The sequence below is a fragment of the Mesoplodon mirus genome, assembly GCF_964341445.2.
Source record: "Mesoplodon mirus genome assembly, chromosome: 3".
Taxonomy (NCBI): Eukaryota; Metazoa; Chordata; class Mammalia; order Artiodactyla; family Ziphiidae; genus Mesoplodon; species Mesoplodon mirus.
In genome coordinates this window covers 151,285,969-151,308,477 of record NC_138978.1, presented here as the reverse complement: position 1 = coordinate 151,308,477, position 22,509 = coordinate 151,285,969, and the positions used below count along the sequence as shown (strand labels likewise).

The 22,509-nt window shown below is 51.6% G+C and overlaps 1 protein-coding gene across 1 annotated transcript in view; it reads left to right on the top strand.

The window, feature by feature from the left end:
- The first annotated feature begins 931 nt into the window (after window positions 1–931).
- Window positions 932–22,509, top strand: part of TMCC2 (transmembrane and coiled-coil domain family 2) — a 35,322-nt gene continuing 13,744 nt past the window's right edge. Inside the window, exons 1-2 of the mRNA XM_082616265.1 lie at window positions 932–1,615; window positions 11,320–11,847. Coding sequence (XP_082472391.1) covers window positions 1,409–1,615; window positions 11,320–11,847 — 735 coding nt within the window. The 5' untranslated portion in view covers window positions 932–1,408. The remainder of the gene's footprint in view (window positions 1,616–11,319; window positions 11,848–22,509) is intronic.

Sequence of the window (22,509 nt, the reverse complement as noted above, 5' to 3'; positions counted from 1 at the left end):
CCCAGTATTTGCTCTCTTGTGCCTCCAGATTAGTCAGTGCAGTTTGGCCGAGATTTATGGGAAAAAGAGATTTCCTTTCCTCTCTTCCATGTCTCAACCTCCTGCCATAAATACCCCTTCTTATTTAAAAGCTGCTTCACAGTTTGCAAAAAACTCTCACATACATTATTGTGTTAAAAAATGAAATACTTTCTCATTTCTGAGCATAAAGCTTAGACTCATTGAGATAGTTTACTTAAAGTGGGGGGAAGGGAAGGGGCGATCGGGCAGAACACCCGCTTTCTTCTTGCATTCGCAGCTCTGAATGTAGGCATTGGTAGGTGTTTCAGGTCAAGTGTCAGAGGGGATCCGCGTCTTCCTCATTGAAGAGATGTTATGATGTGCAAAGTTAGAGCAAAAAAGCAGCGATGATAAGCATCCCTATTCGTCTCCTCCCCGCCAAATAAAATGAGTGGGTGGGGGGAACCCCGATAGAGTCCTTCCTGGAAGACTCACGCATCTGAGTGAGTTTTAGCAGATCCTCACGCATCTGCTAAAACCGCGTTCCATTGGCCAGCCGCCCCTAGTATCTACTCCGCAGCCCGCTCTCCGCAATGCTAAAACACAGCAGCCTTGCCCTCCAGACCTCTCCTGGGGGATCGCACGATGCAACCAACCCTAAAAACGTGGCCGCGCGACACCCCCTCAGCCCTCCGGGCTTCCCATTGGCCCGTTGCCGTTGTCACTCCCTCCTTGCCTCGCCTTCCCCCTCCCGGGCCGAGGCACTGGGCGGGGTAGGTTGCGCGCTCGCCGCTGGCTCTGGCGGCGGTTGAGGCTTTGCAGCAGGCGGCGCGGAGGGCGGGGAGTGGGTCTAGCGCGCGCGCGCGGGGGAGGGGCGGGGCGCGGCGAGCTGCGGGCTGCGCTGCCGGCCAGTGTGGGGCGGGTGCCCGCGGCAGGGCTGGGGGCCGCAGTCGGCGCCAAGGGCTGCCGACGAGGACCTGCCCGGCCGGCCGCGCCATGCCTGCCGCGCCCAGCAGCCCGGCCCGCCGGGAGGTCTGCGCTGTGCCGCCCAGCTCCCCTCCGCCCGGCCCTTGCCCTGAAGCAGAAAGTTTGGGGGCTGGGGGCTATCTCCTCCCGCTCCAATGACTGCCCAAGGACTCCTGCTGCCCAGCCTCGATTGTGACCTGTCTCCGCTCCCCAGGTCGTAATGAACTATTCCAAGCTGTAACCAAGGCTCCCCCTCCTCTCCCCTCTCTCACCCTCCTTTAAAAAGGTTTATTTTTTTAATTCAAGAAATTGTGATCCGCCGACTCCCCTCCTCGTTAATAATTTAGACCCCGAGCCTCGTTTCTGAGTGTAAGAGGGGGTGCGGTCTCCCCCAAGAAGGCGCGCTGGAAGGACAGATTCCCCTTGCCGACCCACATACACCATGAAGAGGTGCAAATCGGACGAGCTGCAGCAACAACAGGGTGAGGAGGATGGAGCTGGGCTGGAAGATGCAGCTTGCCACCTGCCGGGCGCGGACCTCCGGCCTGGGGAGGCCACGGGTGCTAACTCTGCTGGCGGGCCAACTTCGGATGCGGGCGCTGCCGCGGCGCCCAACCCGGGTCCCCGAAGCAAGCCTCCCGATTTAAAGGTGAGCGCAGACCCTCCCCTTACGAGTCCAGCCGGCGACTTAGCTTTCCCCGCCCCACTCAGAAGTGCTTTAACAGGATAAAAGTGATGGGGAAGCCAGACAAAGGTCAGAGAGAATGAGCAGATGTTGGGCCAGACCCTGTGCTGGACGTCAGGTACCATTTGTGCCTCTGTCTTTCAGCTTATTTCGGGCCTCTGTGTCTGTTCCTCATTATTCAGCAGACGTTCTAGTGACTTACGCATCCGAGATTGTGTGTGAAGTGCTATTCGCAGACAAAGGGCTGGAGAAATCCAGGATGCTAACTAAAAAGTTGACATCACTTTCCCTCCTGTAAAATGGCAGGGGAAGAAAATGACAGCGTGGGAGCCCAAGCAGAAGACCGTTAGTTTCCTTTGCTGAATTAGCTTCCTCCTTTTGGGACCTTCCTGGAGTGAAGCTCAGTTTGTCCGTCTGTGAAAGGGGAGTGTGGGTTTCTTGCCGTTAGGTGGAGCCAGAGGTTAAGCTAGTGCTTGGAGATCCCTGCCCGCTTGCTAAACCAACCCCAGGGTGGAGAACTGACAGGTGGCTGCTTAGTGCTTAGGCTGGTTTGGGGCCTCGGTTCAAGTTGCACACACGCAGAGCCGGCATTTAGAACCAGGATCCGAAAGAGGCGATTGCATGCAGCTGGGAGTCCTTTATTTTCCAGCCTGAGGTTGCCGAGACAATTATTGAGCTGTATTGGATGTCTCTATATTAATTAAAACAGCAGCTGTGATAAATAATGCACCTTCGCTGGAGCTGCCACAGGGACTGCAGGCTCAGGCTTCTCAAGCCAGCTCACCACAGGGCTGAGAGAGATGTCAGCCCAAGGAAGGAACTTAGATGCATCGGAGATTGATGCCTGGGGGACATTTTCTCCAGAGTGGGTGCAAGGTCTTAGCTAGGGGAGCAAAAGGACTCCGTTGTGTTAAATAAAGCCTGTATCCTATGGCAGCAGCCACTAAGGAGCTCACCAGAATAAACCAATGACATTCCTCGTTTGGCCTGAACGGCACAGTCAGGAAGTTAGAGCGCAGGTGAGTGTGCTCTTACCTGTGTGTTACCTGTCTGTGTTTCTTGGGGAGGGGTGAGAAGGTGACTGCTACCTCCATGTGTGTACTTTAAAAATTTGTGGTAGTTATTCAAATGTGACCTCTGGTTTTGCTGCTGTCCTTTTCAGAGTTTTGGGGCTAGCCTTATGTCTAAGATGAGCTCCACTGGGTAGGCTGTGCACAGGAAGTCCTTGGTACCTGGCACACCTGCTACTTCCGAGCCCACCCTGTGTGGTCAGGAGGTGTGGTTCCTATTTTAACTGAGATGGTGAAGGAAAAGAGCTGCTCTTATGCTGATGTGGGGAGGGGGCCAGCTTTCTGCTGCAGACTTCACCTTCATTCTGGGCCGATCCAGATGGGTTTGGCTAGCAAACCCTGATTCCTTGACCAGGTGGGATTCTCACGCTGAGTCCATGAGCAGCAGCCTTGGAAACTCCCCGACTCTTCAGCTCAGGCAGCAGTGGAAACGGCCAGCTCCATTCATTCCCCCAGCTGCCTTCGTGAGGGAAGGTGGACTGGTTGTGGTGTGGGGCTGCAGTGTCTTTGTAGATAAAGCTGCTTAAAGAAGCTCGTTCATCTCCACCCTCTTATACTCCCTCTCTTTCTCTCTCTTTTTATTTTTTTTTTGTGACACTCTCATTCTGGTTGGGGCAGACAAAGCAACAACTCTACATTCGATATTAAATGCTGACTTTCCCTGAACCAAAATTGAGATCAGGTGTGAGAAAAGATGTTGTCCTTACAAGTTATCCTCCACCCCCACCAGAAAGCGTATCACCGAGGTGACCACCGCCATGTGGACCCAGGCTGGCAGCCCAGAGAAAACCTAGCTGCTGCCTGCTCAGTGGGAGCACAGGGAGACAATCAGGGCCTTTTCCTGTTTATCTCTGTCTGCTTTATCACATGTTTACAGTGTAGGGACTTCAGAACCAGGCATGAACTTGGGGGCTATCGCAATTTGATTTGCTCTTTGATCTCAGGCACATCACTCAACTTTTCTGAGCCTTTTTCTGGGGGAAAGGGACCAGGAATAGTGAAGTGTGTTCAAACTTGTTTACCAGCGCTGGCACAGTTTTCCAATGATGGAAAAATTCCATCTTTGGCTCTAGCACTGGGTTGAAGCTAACTTGTTTTAGATTTGATGGTGGTACCAGAACGGGGTAAGTTTGATTTTTAACACCCCCCTGTCTCATACCTGTGTTTGCCCTGGAGCAACCAGCAGTTCTGGCTTGCTTTTGTTTTCATTTTAAACTTTGGAGATAGGAACTTTTGGTCCCTTAAGTCCCACTTCTGTTTTCTTGTGACAGCTCCAGGCATTGTGATGGACTAGGTGCAATGGAGGAAATCATCTTGAGAAAGGGGGAAAAAAAAAAGGCTTTGTGTGAAGCACCTTCGTGGAAGTTGTGCAGAGGGAGAGGAGAGAATTTTGGTCTGAATGTGCCCTAGCTAGTGGCAGCCAGAGCTTTCAGAGACTCCCGTGGTCTCCCTCCATGGTCCTTCAGTGTAGTGGAGAACTGCACTGTAAATTTCTCCTATGGTGGCCCGGGATCCGTGATTATGGGGTGGGGAGGATCAGTGAAAAGAAGGAAAAATAATTAAGCAGCAGTCTTAAAGGAGCACTCATAAAACTGTAACTGAAAAATAGCCTGAAAATGGACCTTGCCCCACAGGCAGCTTATGCAGGTACTTTGGGGGCCTTCTCAGCTACTCCACACATTTGATGTGACCTTCAGGGGCTATCTCAGCAGACGCTCCTGCAACAGGAGCCCAACAATTCAGAGTCACATCCCCTGCCCCCTGTGGCTTGGATTCCTGTGAACCACTTGAGTTCATGTCTTGATTCATTTGTGATCATTATCCAGTCCTTTGCTGCTGCCAGGTTCCTTGCTAGTTGGGAGGAGAGGCTAGATTGCTGGTCACAGACAGTGTCGGCTGACCAAAAGTACACCAAGATTTTCCGGCAAGTAAATGCAGTGCCTGCGAGAGTGGGAGTGGGAGGGGCTCAGGGGAAAACTGCAGAAAGGGACACGGAGCACACGTTCCTGTTAAAAATACAGCATGTGGTAGATGTTGCTGAGGCCTGGGATGAGTGGCTAAGCACGAGAGTCAGCTGGCTCTGTCCTGACGCCTCTTAGAAGCCCGAGGGCAGGGGAGGAAATCGCAGACCTCTCCGCCTCTCCCCAGCCTTTCCTGAAAGGAAGGCTATGGGTTTGCTGGCTGGAGGCCTTCCCCTAGACTTCCCCTGAGGTTCTCTTTCCTCTCACAAAAGCCCCTGCAAACAATTTCTCCAGAGATTTCTGAACCATACTAATATTTTTTCCTGGAAGAAGAAGGGGGTGCTCTGAATTGCACCATTCCAGTCCTGGTTCGAAGTGCTTTTTTTTTTTTTTAAATTTTATGTATTTATTTATTTATTTATTTTTGGCTGCACTGGGTCTTCGTTGCTGCACGCGGGCTTTCTCTAGTTGCGGTGAGCAGGGGCTACTCTTCGTTGCGGTGCACGGGCTTCTCATTGCGGTGGCTCCTCTTGTTGCGGAGCACGGGCTCTAGTCACGCGGGCTTCAGTAGTTGTGGCACACAGGCTCAGTAGTTGTGGCACACAGGCTCAGTAGTTGTGGCTCTGGGGCTCTAGAATGCAGGCTCAGTAGTTGTGGCGCACGGGCTTAGTTGCTCCGCGGCATGTGGGATCTTCCTGGACCAGGGCTCGAACCTGTGTTACCTTCACTGGCAGGCGGATTCTTAACCACTGTGCCACCAGGGAAGCCCCTCGAAGTGCTTTTGACTCAGGACTCATTTGGGTTCTTTCATCCACACCATTCAGTGGTCTTTCTGTCTGCTCAGAGTGAAGAGCGATTAGAAACCAAAGAGCTGAGGGAAAGTTGCAACTGAATCCTATATGATTCTCCTTGCTGGCTTGCAGCCTGTGCTGATCACAGGTGCGTCACCTGCACCCGATGCCCCTTGTTCGTGCAGCGGTCCAGTAGAGAGCCTGCCGGCAAAGCGTTCATGGGTTAACAGATACTGATGCCTTCAGCAGGGAAGGCATTTTTTTTTTTTTTTTTTTTTTTTTTGCGGTACGCGGGCCTCTCACCGCTGTGGCCTCTCCCGTTGTGGAGCACAGGCTCTGGACGCGCAGGCTTAGCGGCCATGGCTCACCGGCCCAGCCTCCGCGGCATGTGGGATCTTCCCGGACCAGGGCACGAACCCGTGTCCCCGGCATCGGCAGGCGGACTCTCAACCACTGCGCCAGCAGGGAAGCCCTCCCCCTACTATTGGGGGCACAAAGATAATAGATGTTATAGCTCCTGCCCTCCATTTGCTCATGGAGGATTCCATCCAGAAGCAGGTGAAAAGTTGGATAACAGTTTGACAGAGCCGTGTCACCAGGGAGAACATGATTAATTGCGAGATGAGTGGTGCGGATGACGAGCTTTCTGGAGTTCAGAGCAGGGTGGTAAGGTCACTTTAGACCGGCATGGTCAGACAGGGCTGTATGGGGCAGGAAGCAGTGAACGGGGTGTAGGATAAGAGGCAGAGAAAGGGCACACCGTGAAGATAACTTTAATCAGAATCTTTTGGGACTTCCCTGGTGGTCCAGTGGTTATGACTTCACCTTCCAGTGAGGGGGGTGTGGGTTCAATCCCTGGTCGGGGAGCTAAGATCCCACATGCCTCGTGGCCAAAAAAACCAAAACATAAAATGGAAGCAACACTGTAACAAATTCAATAAAGACTTTAAAAATGGTCCACATCAAAAAAAAATCATTAAAAAGAAAAAAGAATCTTTTATGCTGATAAATGTTGAGCCGATTCTGCCTTAAGATCCGCTGCATGAGGTCACCTTGCCTGACTTGCATTGGCTCAGGCAGAATTCTCCGAGCAATAAAGGAACGAGGAATTAAAATAAAATTGAGAATGGGGAAATCACTTGCCCCTGAGTGGAGATCTGTTTGTTTAATGTCAGCTGGGATGCTGGGGAAGAAAACAAATGCTTCCAAAAATCTTTCATCACTGTGTTTCTAAGAGAAACAGTTGCATCCGCTCACTCTTCATCATTGTGGCTGTCAGTGCCAAACCTGGGGTGGCAGTTCCTCTCCCGCTCCAACCCCAGGCTCCCCACCCAAGGCCTCTTAAGGGCAGTTGAAGACTTCTGCAATCCACTTTGTATCTCGAGAGTAGGACTCTGTGGGTTTTTTACAGCGATTAGCTCTCTAATGCTGGCCCTGTTTCCATAGAGACCCTATAAATAGAGGAACGTTGGCGACCTAGGCTTGCTAAGGCTCACGGTAACCCAATCCCCCCCTAACCCTCCCAGCCGGACCTGTGGTGGGGCAGAGGGAGTTTCAAACCCAGGCAGGCGGAGGGGATGTTCAGTCAGCTATGCAGTCAGCTGCCAGGTGGGATAATTAACTCTAGGTTAGTGTCACTTTTAAAGGTCCTTTCAGCTCTAATGGGAGTTGTTAAGAACACAGGGACTTGGAGGAATTAGAAGCTGCTTTTGGCTATTTTTAACCAGATGGTGCCCAAGTCACTGCACCCCGAAGCATTTTACTTTTGACCTCATGCAGCTGTGTTTGCAGCTTTTGGAGCAGACTTCCCCTTTGGGAGACCCACACCCAGGGAGGAAAGGGGATGAAGCCTAACTGTTCAGAGACCACAGCCTTCTCAGGAAGGAGCTTTTGGAAACCATCTAGTCTACACTTTCTTCCTGAGACGATGATGGCACTCCAAGGAGACGGCACCCTTTCTGCCCTTAAGGATAGTTCAGGGAAAGACAGCAAACTTCTCTCCTTTACCTCCCCAGGTACAGGCACCTGGCCCCAGGATGCTCTCCATTCTGCCTTGCTTCTGGCCTCTGGGCAGTTCTGGGACAGACCTTGCTTGTTCTCATGGATCAGGAGAGCTGTTTGTGTCGCATCTCTAGCTCTGAAACATCTCAGCTCCCTTTTCCTAATAAATACATGGCTTCGTTTGGCCACCAAAATGGTTTCTGGCAGCTGGGGAAAAGCAATAGTCAGTGTGGAGAAGCAAGTGACATTTAGTAGCTGGAACCTGTTAGTCAGAGCAGGTGGTGCTTTCTGCCGCGTTGGTGGCTGAGTTCCCTCAAGCTAGTCACCATGGTTTTCCTCATTTCCAAAACTTGTGGCTGGTTATGTGTATGTGCTGGTTTCTTTCTTTCTTTCTTTCTTTTTTTTTTTTTGAACACTTACTTACCGTGTTATGTCAAAAACTCCTTAACTCTCTCCTCCCTGACACCCACATGCAGAAACAGCCCAGCCCATGTGTTACCCTGCTTTCTTGCCTTGCACCTTCTAAGTGAGGAAAAACCCCTGCATTTGGAGCCATCTCTCTCCCCCCATTATTCTTTGTCTTCTTTTTTGTTCTTTTCCCTCATCTCTACCATAGACTTTGGCAGACTCCTCAGCGCTGCTGGGGCAAAGGTCCTGGGGTCACCCTGGCTTTCCTTTACCTGCAGAACAGACGGGAAGGTGGGAAAGGAAGACCCACACTGGTTACAGGTCTTGCCCCAGTCCTACAATGTGGCACGGGAAGATTCACCCCTGCAGTTCAGGGGGCGGAACCCCCCCCCCTTGGCCCAGGCATTTTTGTTTTGTTTTGATCCTGCTTCTGATACTGTTCTGGGACACATGTAAATACTGTATCTGCTTTAGTCTCGGAATCAGTGTGTGAGCCAGTGAAGGTAACTTAGACTAGAAGTTGGAGGTTCTTCTGTGTGACTGGGATGAGCCCCTTAACTGTGCTGTGCTTCAGTTTCTTCATCTGCAAAATGGAGACACTGATGCTCTGTGACATCCTGCCTCCTGGGGTTAGGCTAGCGTCAGGTTAGAGTGACAACATACATTGGAAAGCACTTTGAAAAATGCTGTTGTATGATATTAAAAGTAATTTGACCAAGGACTTTAGGATTCAGTGCAGTATAGCAGACAGTGGTGGCTGCTGTCCCCAGTGCCTGCCCCCTTCTCCTGGGACTCAGGGAGAGGAAATGCCTTGGGACTCTGGTGCCGTCTTTTGAAGGGAACCCTGTATCTGAGTGGATGTGGAAGAGGGGCCTCAGTGTTGGAGAAACTAGGCTAGGAATGGTGGGGAGAGGAGAAAGAGGCTTGGAATAGAATGCTAGAAAGACAATTTGTAATATGTAATGTGACCATTTGGCAGAAGTTGCTGGGCAAATGCCAGAGCCAGCTGGTCCCATCTACGATGCCTGGAGGATGGTCTGCTATCAGCTTGGGCCCGACGAGGAGGAGGGTGTCCTGGCCTGTCCCTGGTCCAGAGGCTGCAGGATCTGGCCATTTCCAAGTCTGGCGGAGTGCACTCCTCAGTCCGGCCTACCTTGGACGTGGTGGCTTTACCCTGAGCAGACTCTGCCTCAGGCTGGCCCCGAGGAGATGGTAGCTCCCATCGGGAGACCTGGCACTGTGAAACCTAGCATCTGCGGGGCTGCCCCAGGATTAAATTCTTGAGAAGGAGTAATGGTCACCTTAATTTCCTCACCTAAAAATGGAAATGTTGCTGCTGTTGCCTTTATTCGTTTCTGGGAAAAGCAAGTGAGAGAATGCAGGAGAAAGAGCATATTGAAAACTGTAAACCGTTAGTTCACGGTGAGCTGTGATGATATAACTTATCTGGCCTGTAAAATGGGTTGTAGAAGGCCCCCACCTACTTTGAGGATTGTGGGGCTACTCAAACGAGGTGAAAAATGACAATCCTGCACTTTGACGTAATCCACAGTAGTGTGCGTTGTTATTGACATCAGATGTAAGTGCAGCTTACATCTTAACAGTAGTGTCTGCACAAAGCACGCTGAGGTGTAAAGTTAACAGTGAGAGTGGGGTCAGCTAATTCAGAAGATCTGAAGTTGGTTTTCTCCTTGGTGTCTGCATGGTTCAAGTTTTCTGCTCTGTAGGTTTGTTTCTAGAAAAAAAAGAAAAGCCAGTACTTGTAATTCTTTGCAAGGTTTCATAGCTGACCGAGGCTGCCTCCTGAGGTGATGAGTTGTTCCTTACAGATGAAGACATTGAACCCCATGTGGCTGGGTTCTGAGTTTCCCTCTCAGGAGTTACAGAGTGGGCGTTCTCACCTGGTCCTCAAAGTCCCACCCCTCCTCCTGTTGGCTCTGAGGCTTTCTGCCGAGGGTTCGGCTCCACCACATGAGCCGACCCCCTGACAGAAGCAGCTGTCTGGAGTAATCCCACAGGTTGCCTCGCCCTGGCCGGGTGGTTGGGCTGCCTCTCGCTGAGCAGTGCTGCCTGGGGAGCAGGTGGAACTCCTCAGCGGCAGAGCTAAGAGGGAAGGCTGGAGCCAGTGCAGCACTGGGCTCCAGAGCCCCTTTGGTTTGTTCCAGTCTGAGTGGAAAGACACTAAGACTGTATTCTGATTGTATTCTAAAGAAGTGGTCACATTACTGACCGCACTACAAGGTATGCCCATTGAGGTAGTTTATTTACTTTTCTAACATTTACCAGTTTATTATACAGGATACAGATGAACAGCCAGATGAAGAGGCACATACGGTGAGGTTTGGAAGGTCTTGAGTACAGGAGTTTCTGTGGCCCTGGGACTGGGATGTGTCACCCTCCTGGCATGGAAGTATTCACCAACTCGGAAGCTTCAGAAAATTTATTTTATTGCTATGTCAGGAATGAGATTGGCTATAAATAAGAGGAAATTATTCTAGAATTGTATAGATAAAGATAGACTTGTTTATTTCATGAACCAAGAATCCCAGGGTAGACATTCACAGCTGGGTTGGTGATTCCATAGGGCCTTCAAGTTCCCAGGCCTGTTGTTGGGGGCTTTACCATCTGTGTGTAGGTCTTCATCATCGTGCCAGTTACTGGCAGTTGCAAGACGGCTGCTGCATCTCCAGGCATTACCTCCACATTCCAGATGGGAAGAAGTAAAAAGGGCTAGTACCTTTATTAGGTAAGCAAAAGTTTCCCCAGAAACGCTCACCTTGCTTTTCATTGGCCCAAACTATGTCACGTGTCTACTCCTAGCTGCAAGGGGGTCTGATGAAGCAAGAATTTTTAGCATGGCACAATAAGGCCATGCAATTTGGTAAGAAAGAAAGGAGAATAGTTATTGGTAGGTCATTAGCAATATCTGCTACAATTTTATAACCTGATTGTATGACCCTGATTTTCCCAGGGAGTGTTGTGATGAGGTGTCTTTGGAAATGGATGCTTGGTGGGCCAAAAGAGCATCTGGAGGAAGGACCTAATTGGAAGGAGAAAGGGACTAGGGGATGGAGGGAGGATCAGTCCAGAGGGATAAACCTCATGAGCCAAGTGCTGCCCGCATGTGCCACTAAGCCCCAGACTATAGCCACAAGGATATCATGACCAGTAATCCTGAACCATGTGTGGATTTGGAATGTCCTGTGGGAAGCCATACAGGTACATTTCTTTGTGAATGAGAGGAATTGGTCTGGGTTGCCACCTTTCTGCAAGGTGACCTTTAAGGCATGACAGGACATTCATGGGGGATCTTCCAGATTCAGATGGCTGTAGGAGCTACACTCATATCCCAGGAATGGACCCCTCACCTCTGCCCGCAACCGACTAGGCATTCGAGAGCTTTCCGCTCACCAGATTCTTCATCTTTCCTCCTTAAGAAAATCCAGCAGCTCTCAGAGGGCTCCATGTTTGGCCACGGCTTCAAGCACCTGTTCCACGGCCGCCGCCGGTCACGGGAGAGGGAGCACCAGACGTCTCAGGATTCCCATCAGCAGCAGCATCAGCAGGGCATGTCCGACCATGACTCCCCGGACGAGAAGGAGCGCTCCCCGGAGATGCACCGCGTCTCCTACGCCATGTCCCTGCACGACCTGCCCGCCAGACCCACTGCCTTCAACCGCGTGCTGCAGCAGATCCGCTCCCGGCCCTCCATCAAGCGGGGTGCTAGCCTGCACAGCAGCAGTGGGAGTGGCGGCAGCGGGGGCCGGCGCACCAAGAGCAGCTCCCTGGAGCCTCAGCGTGGCAGCCCCCACCTGCTGCGCAAGGCCCCCCAGGACAGCAGCCTGGCCGCCATCCTGCACCAGCACCAGTGCCGCCCCCGGTCTTCTTCCACCACTGACACGTCCCTGCTGCTGGCTGATGGTGGCAACCTCTTGGCCGAGGAGGCCGAGGGTCTCAGCGACAAGGTGAGGCGGGGCAAGAGGAGGGCCTTCCGGGTCGGGGATACTCAGAGGCAGGAGCCACCTGCGCAGGGGCCTCTGGCCTTGAGGACCTGAGCTGGGGCCTGGCCTGGTGGGTGTGGACACGCTGCCGCCTGCAGAGCTGTGTGTCTGATTGAAGGAGCCAGAGGTAGGACAAGCCAAAAGCAAGAGATGATCCCCAAAAGGCTGATTTTTGTTTGTTGGGGGATTTGTTTTTGAAAATTATCTTTTGCTCAGGCCGATAGTAATTTTGGTTTGTTTTCCTTAAACATGCTCTCAAGAGGCAATACGTGCAGTGGTTGAGAGCACAGACTAGCATCAACCCTGGTTCTGTCACTTACAGCCTGAGTCACTTAATTTGTTTGTACTTCAGTTTTCCCAGTTGAAGATGGGGATAATAATAGTAGAATTGCTCTGGGATTAACTGGGTTCATATATGTCAAATACTTGGAATGGAGCCTGGCACAGTATGGTTTTTAATATTGTTACCAACCAAAGAAGATAGAGGAGGAATCCATGAAGGGCTGTTTGGTAAGGAGAAAATCTAGTTTGGTACTTTCTGAATCTCTGTATTCATTCTTTTATTCATATAATAAGTATTGATATTTCTTGCATACTTGTTATGTGCTATAAGAATGAATAAGCCGGAGGTACAGTCCTCCCTGAATAGAGGGGAGACAGACTGGTGAATGGACAAGATAGGGTGATGAGGCTGTGTTGAGGATATGGGAGCTTGTTGGAAAAGACCTTCTAGAGGAAGCCATTGAGCTGACTCTTGAAGAAGGAGTATAATTTAGCCAGTGAATTGGGAGGAAGGGTGGGGGGAGGAACAGTATAGTGTGTACAAAGGCAAGCGAGCTGATGCCAGGGACTACCCGGGGTTCCTTGGCGTTGGAGGGTCCAGCACTTTTGGGGGCTGACAGGTAGGTAGAGGTTAGATCACAAAAAGCCTTGCCATGTTGAGTCTGGGGTAGTGTGAAGTTATCAAAGGGTGTTAGGCAGGAAAATGGCAGGAGGAGGTCCCTTTGGGTCTTAGTGTGGACAGTATAGATTAAGAAGCGGGACAGGAGTGGAGTCAAAGAAACCGTCATTGGAGCTATTGCCGGAGTCTAGGCTTCAGCAGTGAGGATGGAAAGGCAGAGATATAAATTCAGAAGACCTTTGGCAGTTCTCCTCAATAGTATAGGCGAGAAGGTGGACATGGAAGACGAAGGAAGAGGAGTAGAGAAGGACTTTAGTTTTCTGGCTTAGCAACTTTAGGAATGGGGCATTCTTTAGTTGAGGAAACACAGAAGGAGCATGTTTTGGCAGCCAAGTGATGCATTCACTTTTGGACATGTTGAGTTGCAGGTGCCTTTGGGAGCTGTCCATCTAAAGAGCACCAACTGGCAGTTGGGTTCTTGGGGGAGAGGTCTGGGCTGGGGCGAGCACTCTGGGAGCCGGTACTGAGCTCGAAATCCTGGGTGCGGATGAGACGGTCAAAGGGCATGTGTCGAGGGGGCTGAGACCAAGGACAGAGACGACGTATAAGGGGCAGAGCAGCCAGGTCTGCAGGAGTGAACCTGGAGAGAAATGATGCCGAAGTATAAGGAGAAAGGAGTTTAAAGAGGGAGGAAGTAAGTATTCAACAGAGTGAAATGCAGCAGGAGTGACAAGTCAGATCTGGATTTGGAAATGTACATAGATAGTATCAAGCAGTGGGGGTCATAGATAACCGTGGCAAGTAACCAGTTTTAGTAGATTGAGGAGATGGTGGAAGTGGAGGGTCAGCTCTTCCGGGGAGGAGAAAGGAGGCCAATATTGGTTGAGGCAGTCTGGTTTTTGTTAGTTTTTAAAAGATGCAGGGAGGGCTACAGATCACTAGTAGCCCAGGAAAAGGGCTTTTGACTTTTTTCTCTAGTGAGATGAGAAGTCATTAGGTTTTGTACAGGTGAGTGACACCCTTGAAGAAGCCCGCTCGGGCTGCTCTGTGGAGACTAGGCTATGAGCCACAGCGTGAGCAGGGAGTCTGGCTAGGAAGCTGTCGGAAGCCTCCAGGGGTGAGGTGGCAGTGGCTTGCTGCAGAGTGAGAGTGGGGGAAGTGGCTGGATTCTGGATTTGCTTCAGAGATCAAGCTGCAAAGGCTCCTGATGAATGTGGGGCACAGCAGAAGGGGAGCAGGCAGCGATGGCTCACAGGTTTTTGGCCTGGCGGCTGGAAAGAAGAAATTGCCATTAACTGAGTTGGGGAAGACAGCACATGGACCAGATATCTGGAGGGGCCGTGGGGCATCAATAAGAGCTAGCCTTTGGACACGTTGAGTTTGAGATGGTTGTTAAACATCCACGTGGAGAGGCCAAATAAGCAGTCAGATGTTGGAGTCTGGAGTCTTGGGAAGAAACCCAGGCTGGAGGCAGACACTTGGGGGTTGTCAGCATATAGAGAGTATTTAAAACGATGGCACTGGACCATCTGCAAGCTTAGTTTTAACTACAGGGAAGTCTGTGCCAAGAGTGAGATCTGGATGTGTCGGCTAAAAGGGAAACGTGGCCTTGTGGAGGGAAGGGAGACCCAGAGGGACCCACAGGGTGAACCAGTTGTTCAGCCCTTAATGAGCAAGTGTTTTTTTTTTTTTTTGGCCGCATAGCCTGGCTCGTGGGGTCTTAGTTCCCCGACCAGGGATTGAATCGGGGCCATGGCAGTGAAAGGTGCCGAGCCCTAACCACTGGACTGCAGGGAATTCTCAGTGAGCAAGTATTTTGTTTGCAGCAGCTGCCAAGCCCGCCTCTCACTGCTGAGTCAGCGGATACATTTTTAAAGTCCAATTAGTACAGTCCTGTCAAGCCAGGGTCTCTGGTCCTAGAGCTGTTTGGCGAGGAGGGAGAATGGGAACCTTGTAGTCCTGAGGCTGTGTGAGCGGGTGCGCGGTGGGCACTTTCGGAGGCTGGTGAGGGGTTGTTGATGTTTGCTGACTGGGAATGCAGGGGGGAGGGGGTGGGGAGCCCATCAGCTGGGGAGCTTCTCCGCAGGCTCCTTTTTGGTCTTTACACTGCCCCCACGGTATCCAGGAGGTGACAGTGGCAGGATTCTGTTCTTGTTGCTGGTGGAAGACAGGCCAGGAGACTCTTGGGTGAGCTCACTGGGGGAAGGGTCCCTGGGTTCAGGGTGGGAATGGGGAAAATGGTTATTCCTATGACTGTTTTATATCCTTATTTGGAAATTTCATCTTTCCAAAGCTTTGTCATACATATACTCCCCGGTTACTCCTAGTAACATCCCTGTGAAGTTGTCAGAGCAGGTACTGTTATCTCCATTTTACACATGAGCAGACTGAGGCCTACAGGAATCAGGAAGCTGCTTGCCTAAGGGCACCCAGCCAGTTCATGGCAGAGAGGAGACTAGACCCCATGTTTCTAGCATGTCCACAAGACCAGACTGAGATCTGAAGTCACTAAAACCACCAGGGACCATTTTATGCAATTTCCACCATGAGTGGGTTGCCTCAGCCCAAGGACGGTGGCTTTATCTCTTGGTTGCAATTTCCCCTTCAGTTATACATCCTTTCTGATCTGGCGCTGTCCCCCCAGGGATGGGCGTGGCCCTGGGGGATGCTGAGAAGAGGGGGTGCCTCCATGTCCTGAGGAAGGGGGTCTTCCAGCCATCAGTAAACCCTGCATGGTCAGCTAACTCCCCCAAACCCAGAGGCCGGTGGCTGGTGTGATAAGCTGGTGGTGGTTCCACCCTGGTCTCTGGGCATGAATAGAAGGGATTCTTCTCTCTCTAGTAAACATAGCCCCACATGCTCTCTGCAAGCTCCCTGGTGATTACTAACATCTATTTTTAATTCATAAGCCTTCCCCCACTACCCACACCCCTTGCCATTGTTTAGAACTTAGCAGCTGACTTTCAGACCAGAGCTGGCCCTCTCAGGGGTTGAATTACTGAAACACCCTGGAGGCAGCTAAAGTTCCTTAGCTGTCCTATGAGGCTCACTCTGGCCCCTCCCTAAGAAAGTAGGGGACCTGGAGCCCCACGGAGAGCAGGGGTGCAGCAGAGGCACAGAGAAGGGTTCACAGTCCCAGGAAGCAGCTCAGTCTTAGTGACGTTGTTCGCCTGTCATTTGTTCCCTCCAGGTCTACTTGGTTGTCTTCAAGGTTGTGTCTTAAATGATTCCCCTTTCAAAACAAAAACTGATTGTTATCTCAACCTCGCCATTCTGCTTTCTTCTATTTGTGTGACACCGAGCAAGATAACCACTCTCTGTCTTATGTCTCTAAAGTGGAAAAGTTAAGTCATCATTATTGGTGCACTGGGGCATTGGCAGGTAAATAGAGAATGCAGGTGACATCTGGGTTCCCCATCTGTGTGTGGCCTTAACCTCTGGAAATCTGGGCCCTGGAGTCCTCAGCAGGAACCACTGGTTATATGTGCAGTGGCAGTGGCATTGGACGTCCTGGTTCCTCAGCAGATAAGTCTCACCCCCCTTCCCGGTCTCTCTTTTACTGAGCAGCAGTTCCTAGAAGACGTAGTGTACGCTCAGGAAAATCTAGCAACTCTTCTGTCCTGCCTTGATAACCTGCTCCCAGACTTTCAGAGAGTGGATTAGCCCCTGCAGGGGTCAGAGGCTTGTTTTCCCTTTCTCCCACGTTTGGCTTGGCCATTGATTCGCTCTCGGCCTTGTTCAAAAGCTCTCTCCAGCTGTCTCCGCATTCAGAAGGCTTGCGCGAGGTGCTCCAGCTGGAGGGTCTTGGGAGAGGAAGAAGCAGGAGTGCCGAGTTCACAGCCAGCTCTACCAGCCTGGCCCCTGACCTTGCCCTGGTCATCCTTCCCCATCTGTGCAGTGTGGCTGGTCCCAAGAGGATGAGGAGCAGCACGGGTTGGGGTGGTGGGAGCCTGAAGCTCACAGAGGATGTCCAGAGCCTTAGGAGACCGGCACGGAGTACTCCGTGGCAGGAGGACTTTACCGACAGGCCAGCCTGCTGCCCCCTGGCTTCGAGGGCAGGCAGGGCCGGAGAGAGGACCAGGTGCTGAGGGGTGAGGGGGAGAGCGTGGAGATGATGCCACGATGGTCGTTCCCCCGTGGCCTCATGGAGGTGTTATCTCCAGGCCCCAGACGGGGAGACCAGGGACGTTCCGCTCATCACGTAAACCAGAGCAGACTCTGGGCAGCCTGTCCTGTACACTCCCCTGACGGATTTCTCCAACAACAAGATTTTCTCCAACAACAAGATTTCTCCTCTGCCCTAATAAATTAGGGGCATAAATAAGCACCCCTGTTTACTCTGAGGAATGGCAGGTGAGGGGCTGCCCTTAGCCCTAGGCTCTTGCCAAGAAGACAGATCTTGGCAGGTGTCGAGGAACCCGGTTTTTTTATGTGTGGAAGCCTACCGGTTCAGAGGTGGGTGGGGCCCGCTCTGCTGAGAGAGGTTTCCAAACAGGTTCCCTCGGCAGCTGGGGGAAGCTGGACCGTCCATCTGTGAGGCCTCCTGATGTGTCTGAGCTTGTCGCCCAGGTTCCGTGGGAGGCCGACAGGGCCCTGTCCGGCTGGCCCATTGGCCTGTCCACACAAACGCATCCACCTTTAGAGCTGTGTTACACTCTTTACGTTCAGTCGCTCGTGTACATGCGTCGGTCTGTGCCAGCCTGGACTCACACCCAGTGGCTGGGGAGGACAGCTGCCTTCTCCGTTCCCCTCTTCCACCCTCTCTCATCCCCTCTTCCCTTCTCTCTTCCTCTGTGTGGAAAGGCTCCTTAGGCAGAGGGGCAGCCAGCCCAGCGGCCTCAGGAGGGCCTCCCAACGCAGTGCCCACACTGCCAGCCGCCCGCCAGTCCAAGGCAGGGCAGCTCTGTGCTTCACCATGAACTGCCGCTCCCTGTCTCAGTGATTAAAGGCCCCTGTTGCCCAGTATATCTGAGGTACCTGGTGAGTTAAGTTCTTCCTTTAGTCCGATTTGAGTTCCTCATGTTCAGGTGAAGCCCCCTTGCTTTTTAGGGGTCCTGTCCAATCAGGAGAGGGGCCGAAGAAATGACTCTGCCCATTACCTAAAGCTCTGACACCAGAGATCATAAACAGCAGCAGCCTCTTGACTTTAGAGTAGGGTTTTGGACGCAGTTGCCCCAGCAGGCAGCTGGCCTCTGGAACTAGCCTTTATTCGTCTTTTCCCTACTGACATCCATGACTTTCTTTCTAGATAGAAAGTACCCAGTGCTCTCCAGATTAGCTCTGGCTTCTGGGAGTACAAAATTCCCCTAGGTACAGGGGGTGAAGTTAGATAACGTCCAAGGTACCTACCAAGACCTGATGTCATGCCTTCTCTACCCACCTGACTCTAAGCACAACCCCAGGGGTGGGGGGGGTGAGACGCTGCCAACCCAGACAAGGGTGGGAGACACCAGTCAGGCCCCCAGCCTTCCCCCCAGGAGCCTCAGCCCCCTCAGACACACCCCAGTGGAAGGTGTGCTCAAGGTTTGGGTGATAACAGAGCTGATAAAAGAGGCAAGAGGAGCTCTCTGTCATCGGTTCCAGATGACAAGGAGCCAGCGCTGGCGATGTGGGCATGGGTCCTGGCAGCTAGCACAGGGCTCCCCAGCCACCGAGCACATTCCTCTCTGGATTCACCACATCCCTGAGATGCGAAACATGACCCTGGTCTCTTCTGGTGCCAGATGAGGCAATGGAAATACAGTATCGCTTACCTGATCCCTGCTCTGCTGCTGCTTTCTTTTCACAGGCACAGTTTGGGCTTTCTCTATGCGCCACAGGGCAGAGGACTCTGAAACAGGAGCAGTGACGAGTGCACACACCCCACTGCATTCCTTCTAGGCTCCTAGGGAACCGAGGGCTCCCCTGAACTGCAGTGAGGGCTGGAGGCAGTGAGCAAAGTTCCTGGGAACAGAAGCCTTCTCTGACCTCCCTTCTCTCTCCAGTGGCAGGCGCTGGGGTGTTGCAGGCAGCTTGTCTGACTATTCTTTGCCTCCAGCCCTCCCGCCGCCCCAGCTCCTGCACCCACATCCTCTGCATCCTGAGTCTGATGCCCCTGATTCTTTTGCCCCTTTGACCTTCCTCCAAGTCTGGATTTGGGGAGTGTGCTCACTTCAGGTACCCCACCACTGGGACCCCAGAGCTGGGCCAGTATCCATAGCTAGTGAATAATTCAGCATGATCCGCAGAAGCTAAATCAGATTCTAAGTGATACTGTGACCAGGAGGCCTCCTCTGGGTGGCCGGAAAGGCGAACCCTGCCCTGGAAAGAAAAGCGCTCTGTAATATTAACTTCATTATATAAGGTTTCTTTGCTGCCTGAGAAGGCAGCTTCAGACCCAAATATTATCTGGGTGCCATGCCTGTCTGCTGGCTCCTCAAGGGTTCAGGGCATTGTGGGCACCCCCAGGCCATGCCAACCATGGCCTTTGACATGTCCCTTTGAGCCCAATATTGGGCAGCATGCTGCAGTTTGCAGACTGCTTTGCTTTCACATACATTTCTCGTTGAATCACGTCAGCTCATGGTAAGCTCTGAGCCCTTGAGTCAGCAGGACGCCCCAAGAGTTCTATGTTTCAGTCCTCTGCTTTTAGAAGGGAGTCGTTCTAAATTATTCTTTGCAAATAGGGTGGGGTGGAGGGCGCTTTGCTTCCTAAAAACTGCCCAAAAAGGAGACACTGCTTCCTCTCTGGGTCACTTTCTCCCAGGCCTGTTCCCAGTGTCGCCTCCCCCAGGGAAATAGAGTGGCTATAGAATGCATGGAAATCATCCCTCTTTCCTACCCAGCTGGCACCAGATTTGATTTTCCTAAAAGGGACCTAGGTGTGTGATCTCTCCACTGCCCGGCATCTGGCTCATGACCTTGAACTCTGTAACAGGAGTGTCCATGGCATTAGACAGGCCGAGGACCCATGGGCGAAAGAGATGGCCTCCTCCCTCCATGGAAGCAGCTGCAAGGTGGTGTGGTGTGTGCACGCCCCGCATCGCTCTCTACTCTGGCCTTCCCTGTCTGTTTTTCCAGCTCATGTGGCCGAGCCTCTCCACAAGCTCCTAAGGAAATGCGCCCACCTTAGTTGCTCTAGTTCACCCTGAAGAAGATAGCCCTTCCTCCTGTGTGTCCCCAGAGGGAAGCAGGGCTCCTTGGTGACGTGAGTTTCTAAGAAAATGCACCAAATGGCTGGCTCTAAGAGTGAGTGTTAGGGGAGGGACCTCTGAGTACTGACCAGTTCCCAAACCCCCATTTCCAAGAGGTGAGCATTGGGGCAGCTGCCAGCCTTTCATGGAGGAATCCTAACAGGGAGATTTTCACAGCACGTTTGGAGCCTGAAATTTTTTGAAGACATCACCTTGTATTTGAAGCTACTAAATTTAGCTGCTCTTCAGCATTAGTCTTTGCTCCTGAAGCCTATGACTTCTCAGGTTTCCCACTCTTCAGAATGTGGTGTGTGCTTCCCCCCCAACCCCGCAGGAGAAAGAAAACTGAGAAGGAAGATTTTTTTAAAGAATGTGTGTTGGGGGGGCGGGTGTGGGCACCTGAAGAGTAATAACAATGGCAAAGGAAGAGACAAGAAAAAACTTAATATTTAAGAGTATTAAAGAAAGAAGGGGCACTGCATGAAAACGAGGGGAAGAAGAAGAAAAAACTTAATTAAGGGGAACCCAGGGCAAGAGAGGGCTGAAACCTGCTGGGCATGCAGAGGAGAGCCTGGCGTACAGGACCTGGGCTTCCTTCAGGGTCCAGGCTTCCTTCCGGGGTCCCCTCCCAGGATGACGGGAGCCCATCTGTCGCCCTGGACTCAGGCTAACTTGTGAGAACGGAAAGAGTGTGGCCGGAGACGCCTGCCTTGGCTCAGCTGCCTGAGCCTGCGAAGGGCCAGCGACTGCCCTGTCCCCTGCTCAGATGGAGCCTGTCTCTGCCAGGCCAAAGAGGAGGTGGCAGGGCAGCCAGGACTTGCCAGGAAGCACACTTGGTGGCAGTTACCCAGCAGCACTTCTCTCTGCACAAGGACAGGTGCTTGGTGGCTAATGTCTTTCCACAACCTGTCGCTTCAGTGCAGCTGCAGCTCCTCCTGTGTCCGCCTGCCACTCTCAACTTTGCTCCGTATGTAGCTACTTTTTGGGTTTTTCTGTCCCAGGCGGAGTCTTCCAGGCACCTCCTAGAATAACTGTGGTGTGGGTGTGTGTGTGTGTGTGTGTGTGTACATACGCATGTGAAGGAGCCTCAGGACTAGTCATTTTTCTCTTTTTTTTTTTAACATCTTTATTGGAGTATAATTGCTTTACAATGGTGTGTTAGTTTCTGCTTTATAACAAAGTGAATCAGCCATACATATACGTATGTCCCCATATCTCCTCCCTCTTGCATCTCCCTCCCACCCTCCCTATCCCACCCCTCTAGGTGGTCACAAAGCACCAAGCTGATCTCCCTGTGCTATGTGGCTGCTTCCCACTAGCTATCTACTTTACATTTGGTAGTGTATATGTATACATGCCACTCTCTCACCTCGTCCCAGCTTACCCTTCCCCCTCCCCCTGTCCTCAAGTCCATTCTCTACGTCTGCGTCTTTATTCCTGTCCTGCCCCTAGGTTCTTCAGAACCTTTTTTTTTTTTTTTTTTAAAGCAAGCCTGTAATTTTTATTTTATTTTATTATTTATTTTATTTTATTTTTTTATTAGTTTCTGCTTTATAACAAAGTGAATCAGTCATACATATACATCTGTTCCCACATCCCTTCCCTCATGCATCTCCCTCCCTCCCACCCTCCCCATCCCACCCCTCCAGGCGGTCACAAAGCACCGAGCTGATCTCCCTGTGCTCTGCGGCTGCTTCCCACTATCTATCTACCTTACGTTTGGTAGTGTATATATGTCCATGCCTCTCTTTCGCTTTGTCACAGCTTACCCTTCCCCCTCCCCATATCCTCAAGTCCATTCTCAAGTAGGTCTGTGTCTTTATTCCTGTTTTACCCCTAGGTTCTTCATGACATTTTTTTCTTCTTAAATTCCATATATGTGTGTTAGCATACGGTATTTGTCTTTCTCTTTCTGACTTACTTCACTCTGTATGACAGTCTCTAGGTCCATCCACCTCACTACAAATAACTCAGTTTTGTTTCTTTTTATGGCTGAGTAATATTCCATTGTATATATGTATCACATCTTCTTTATCCATTCATCTGTCGATGGACAGTTAGGTTGCTTCCGTGTCCTGGCTATTGTAAATAGAGCTGCAATGAACATTGGGATGCATGTGTCTTTTTGAATTATGGTTTTCTCAGGGTATATGCCCAGTAGTGGGATTGCTGGCTCTTTAGTCATTTATTTCAATAAAACCTATGATGTGTCAGGCATTTTTACTCATCTTCCCATTTGATCCTCCCCTCCCTACAGCCCTGGGAGATAAGGATCATATGTACGATTTTGCAGCTGAGCTGCAGAGAATCTCCAGGGCTCAGCTCACCCACCCTTTCCTCCAGCTCCGGATGCCGCCGGTCTCATCCCTGAGGCCTTTTTCTCCAGACTGCTGCTTTGTGGGTGCTGCCGCCTCCTCTTGCAGCTGTGAAGAGGCGTGTACAGGGCCTGTGGAGGCCGCATTGCTAGCGGGGTGAGGAGTCACAGCAGGCCTTCTGACCCGAGCCCTCTGCCGTGGGCCGAAAGGTGTAACCTGCCCCCAGGGAGCGAGGTGT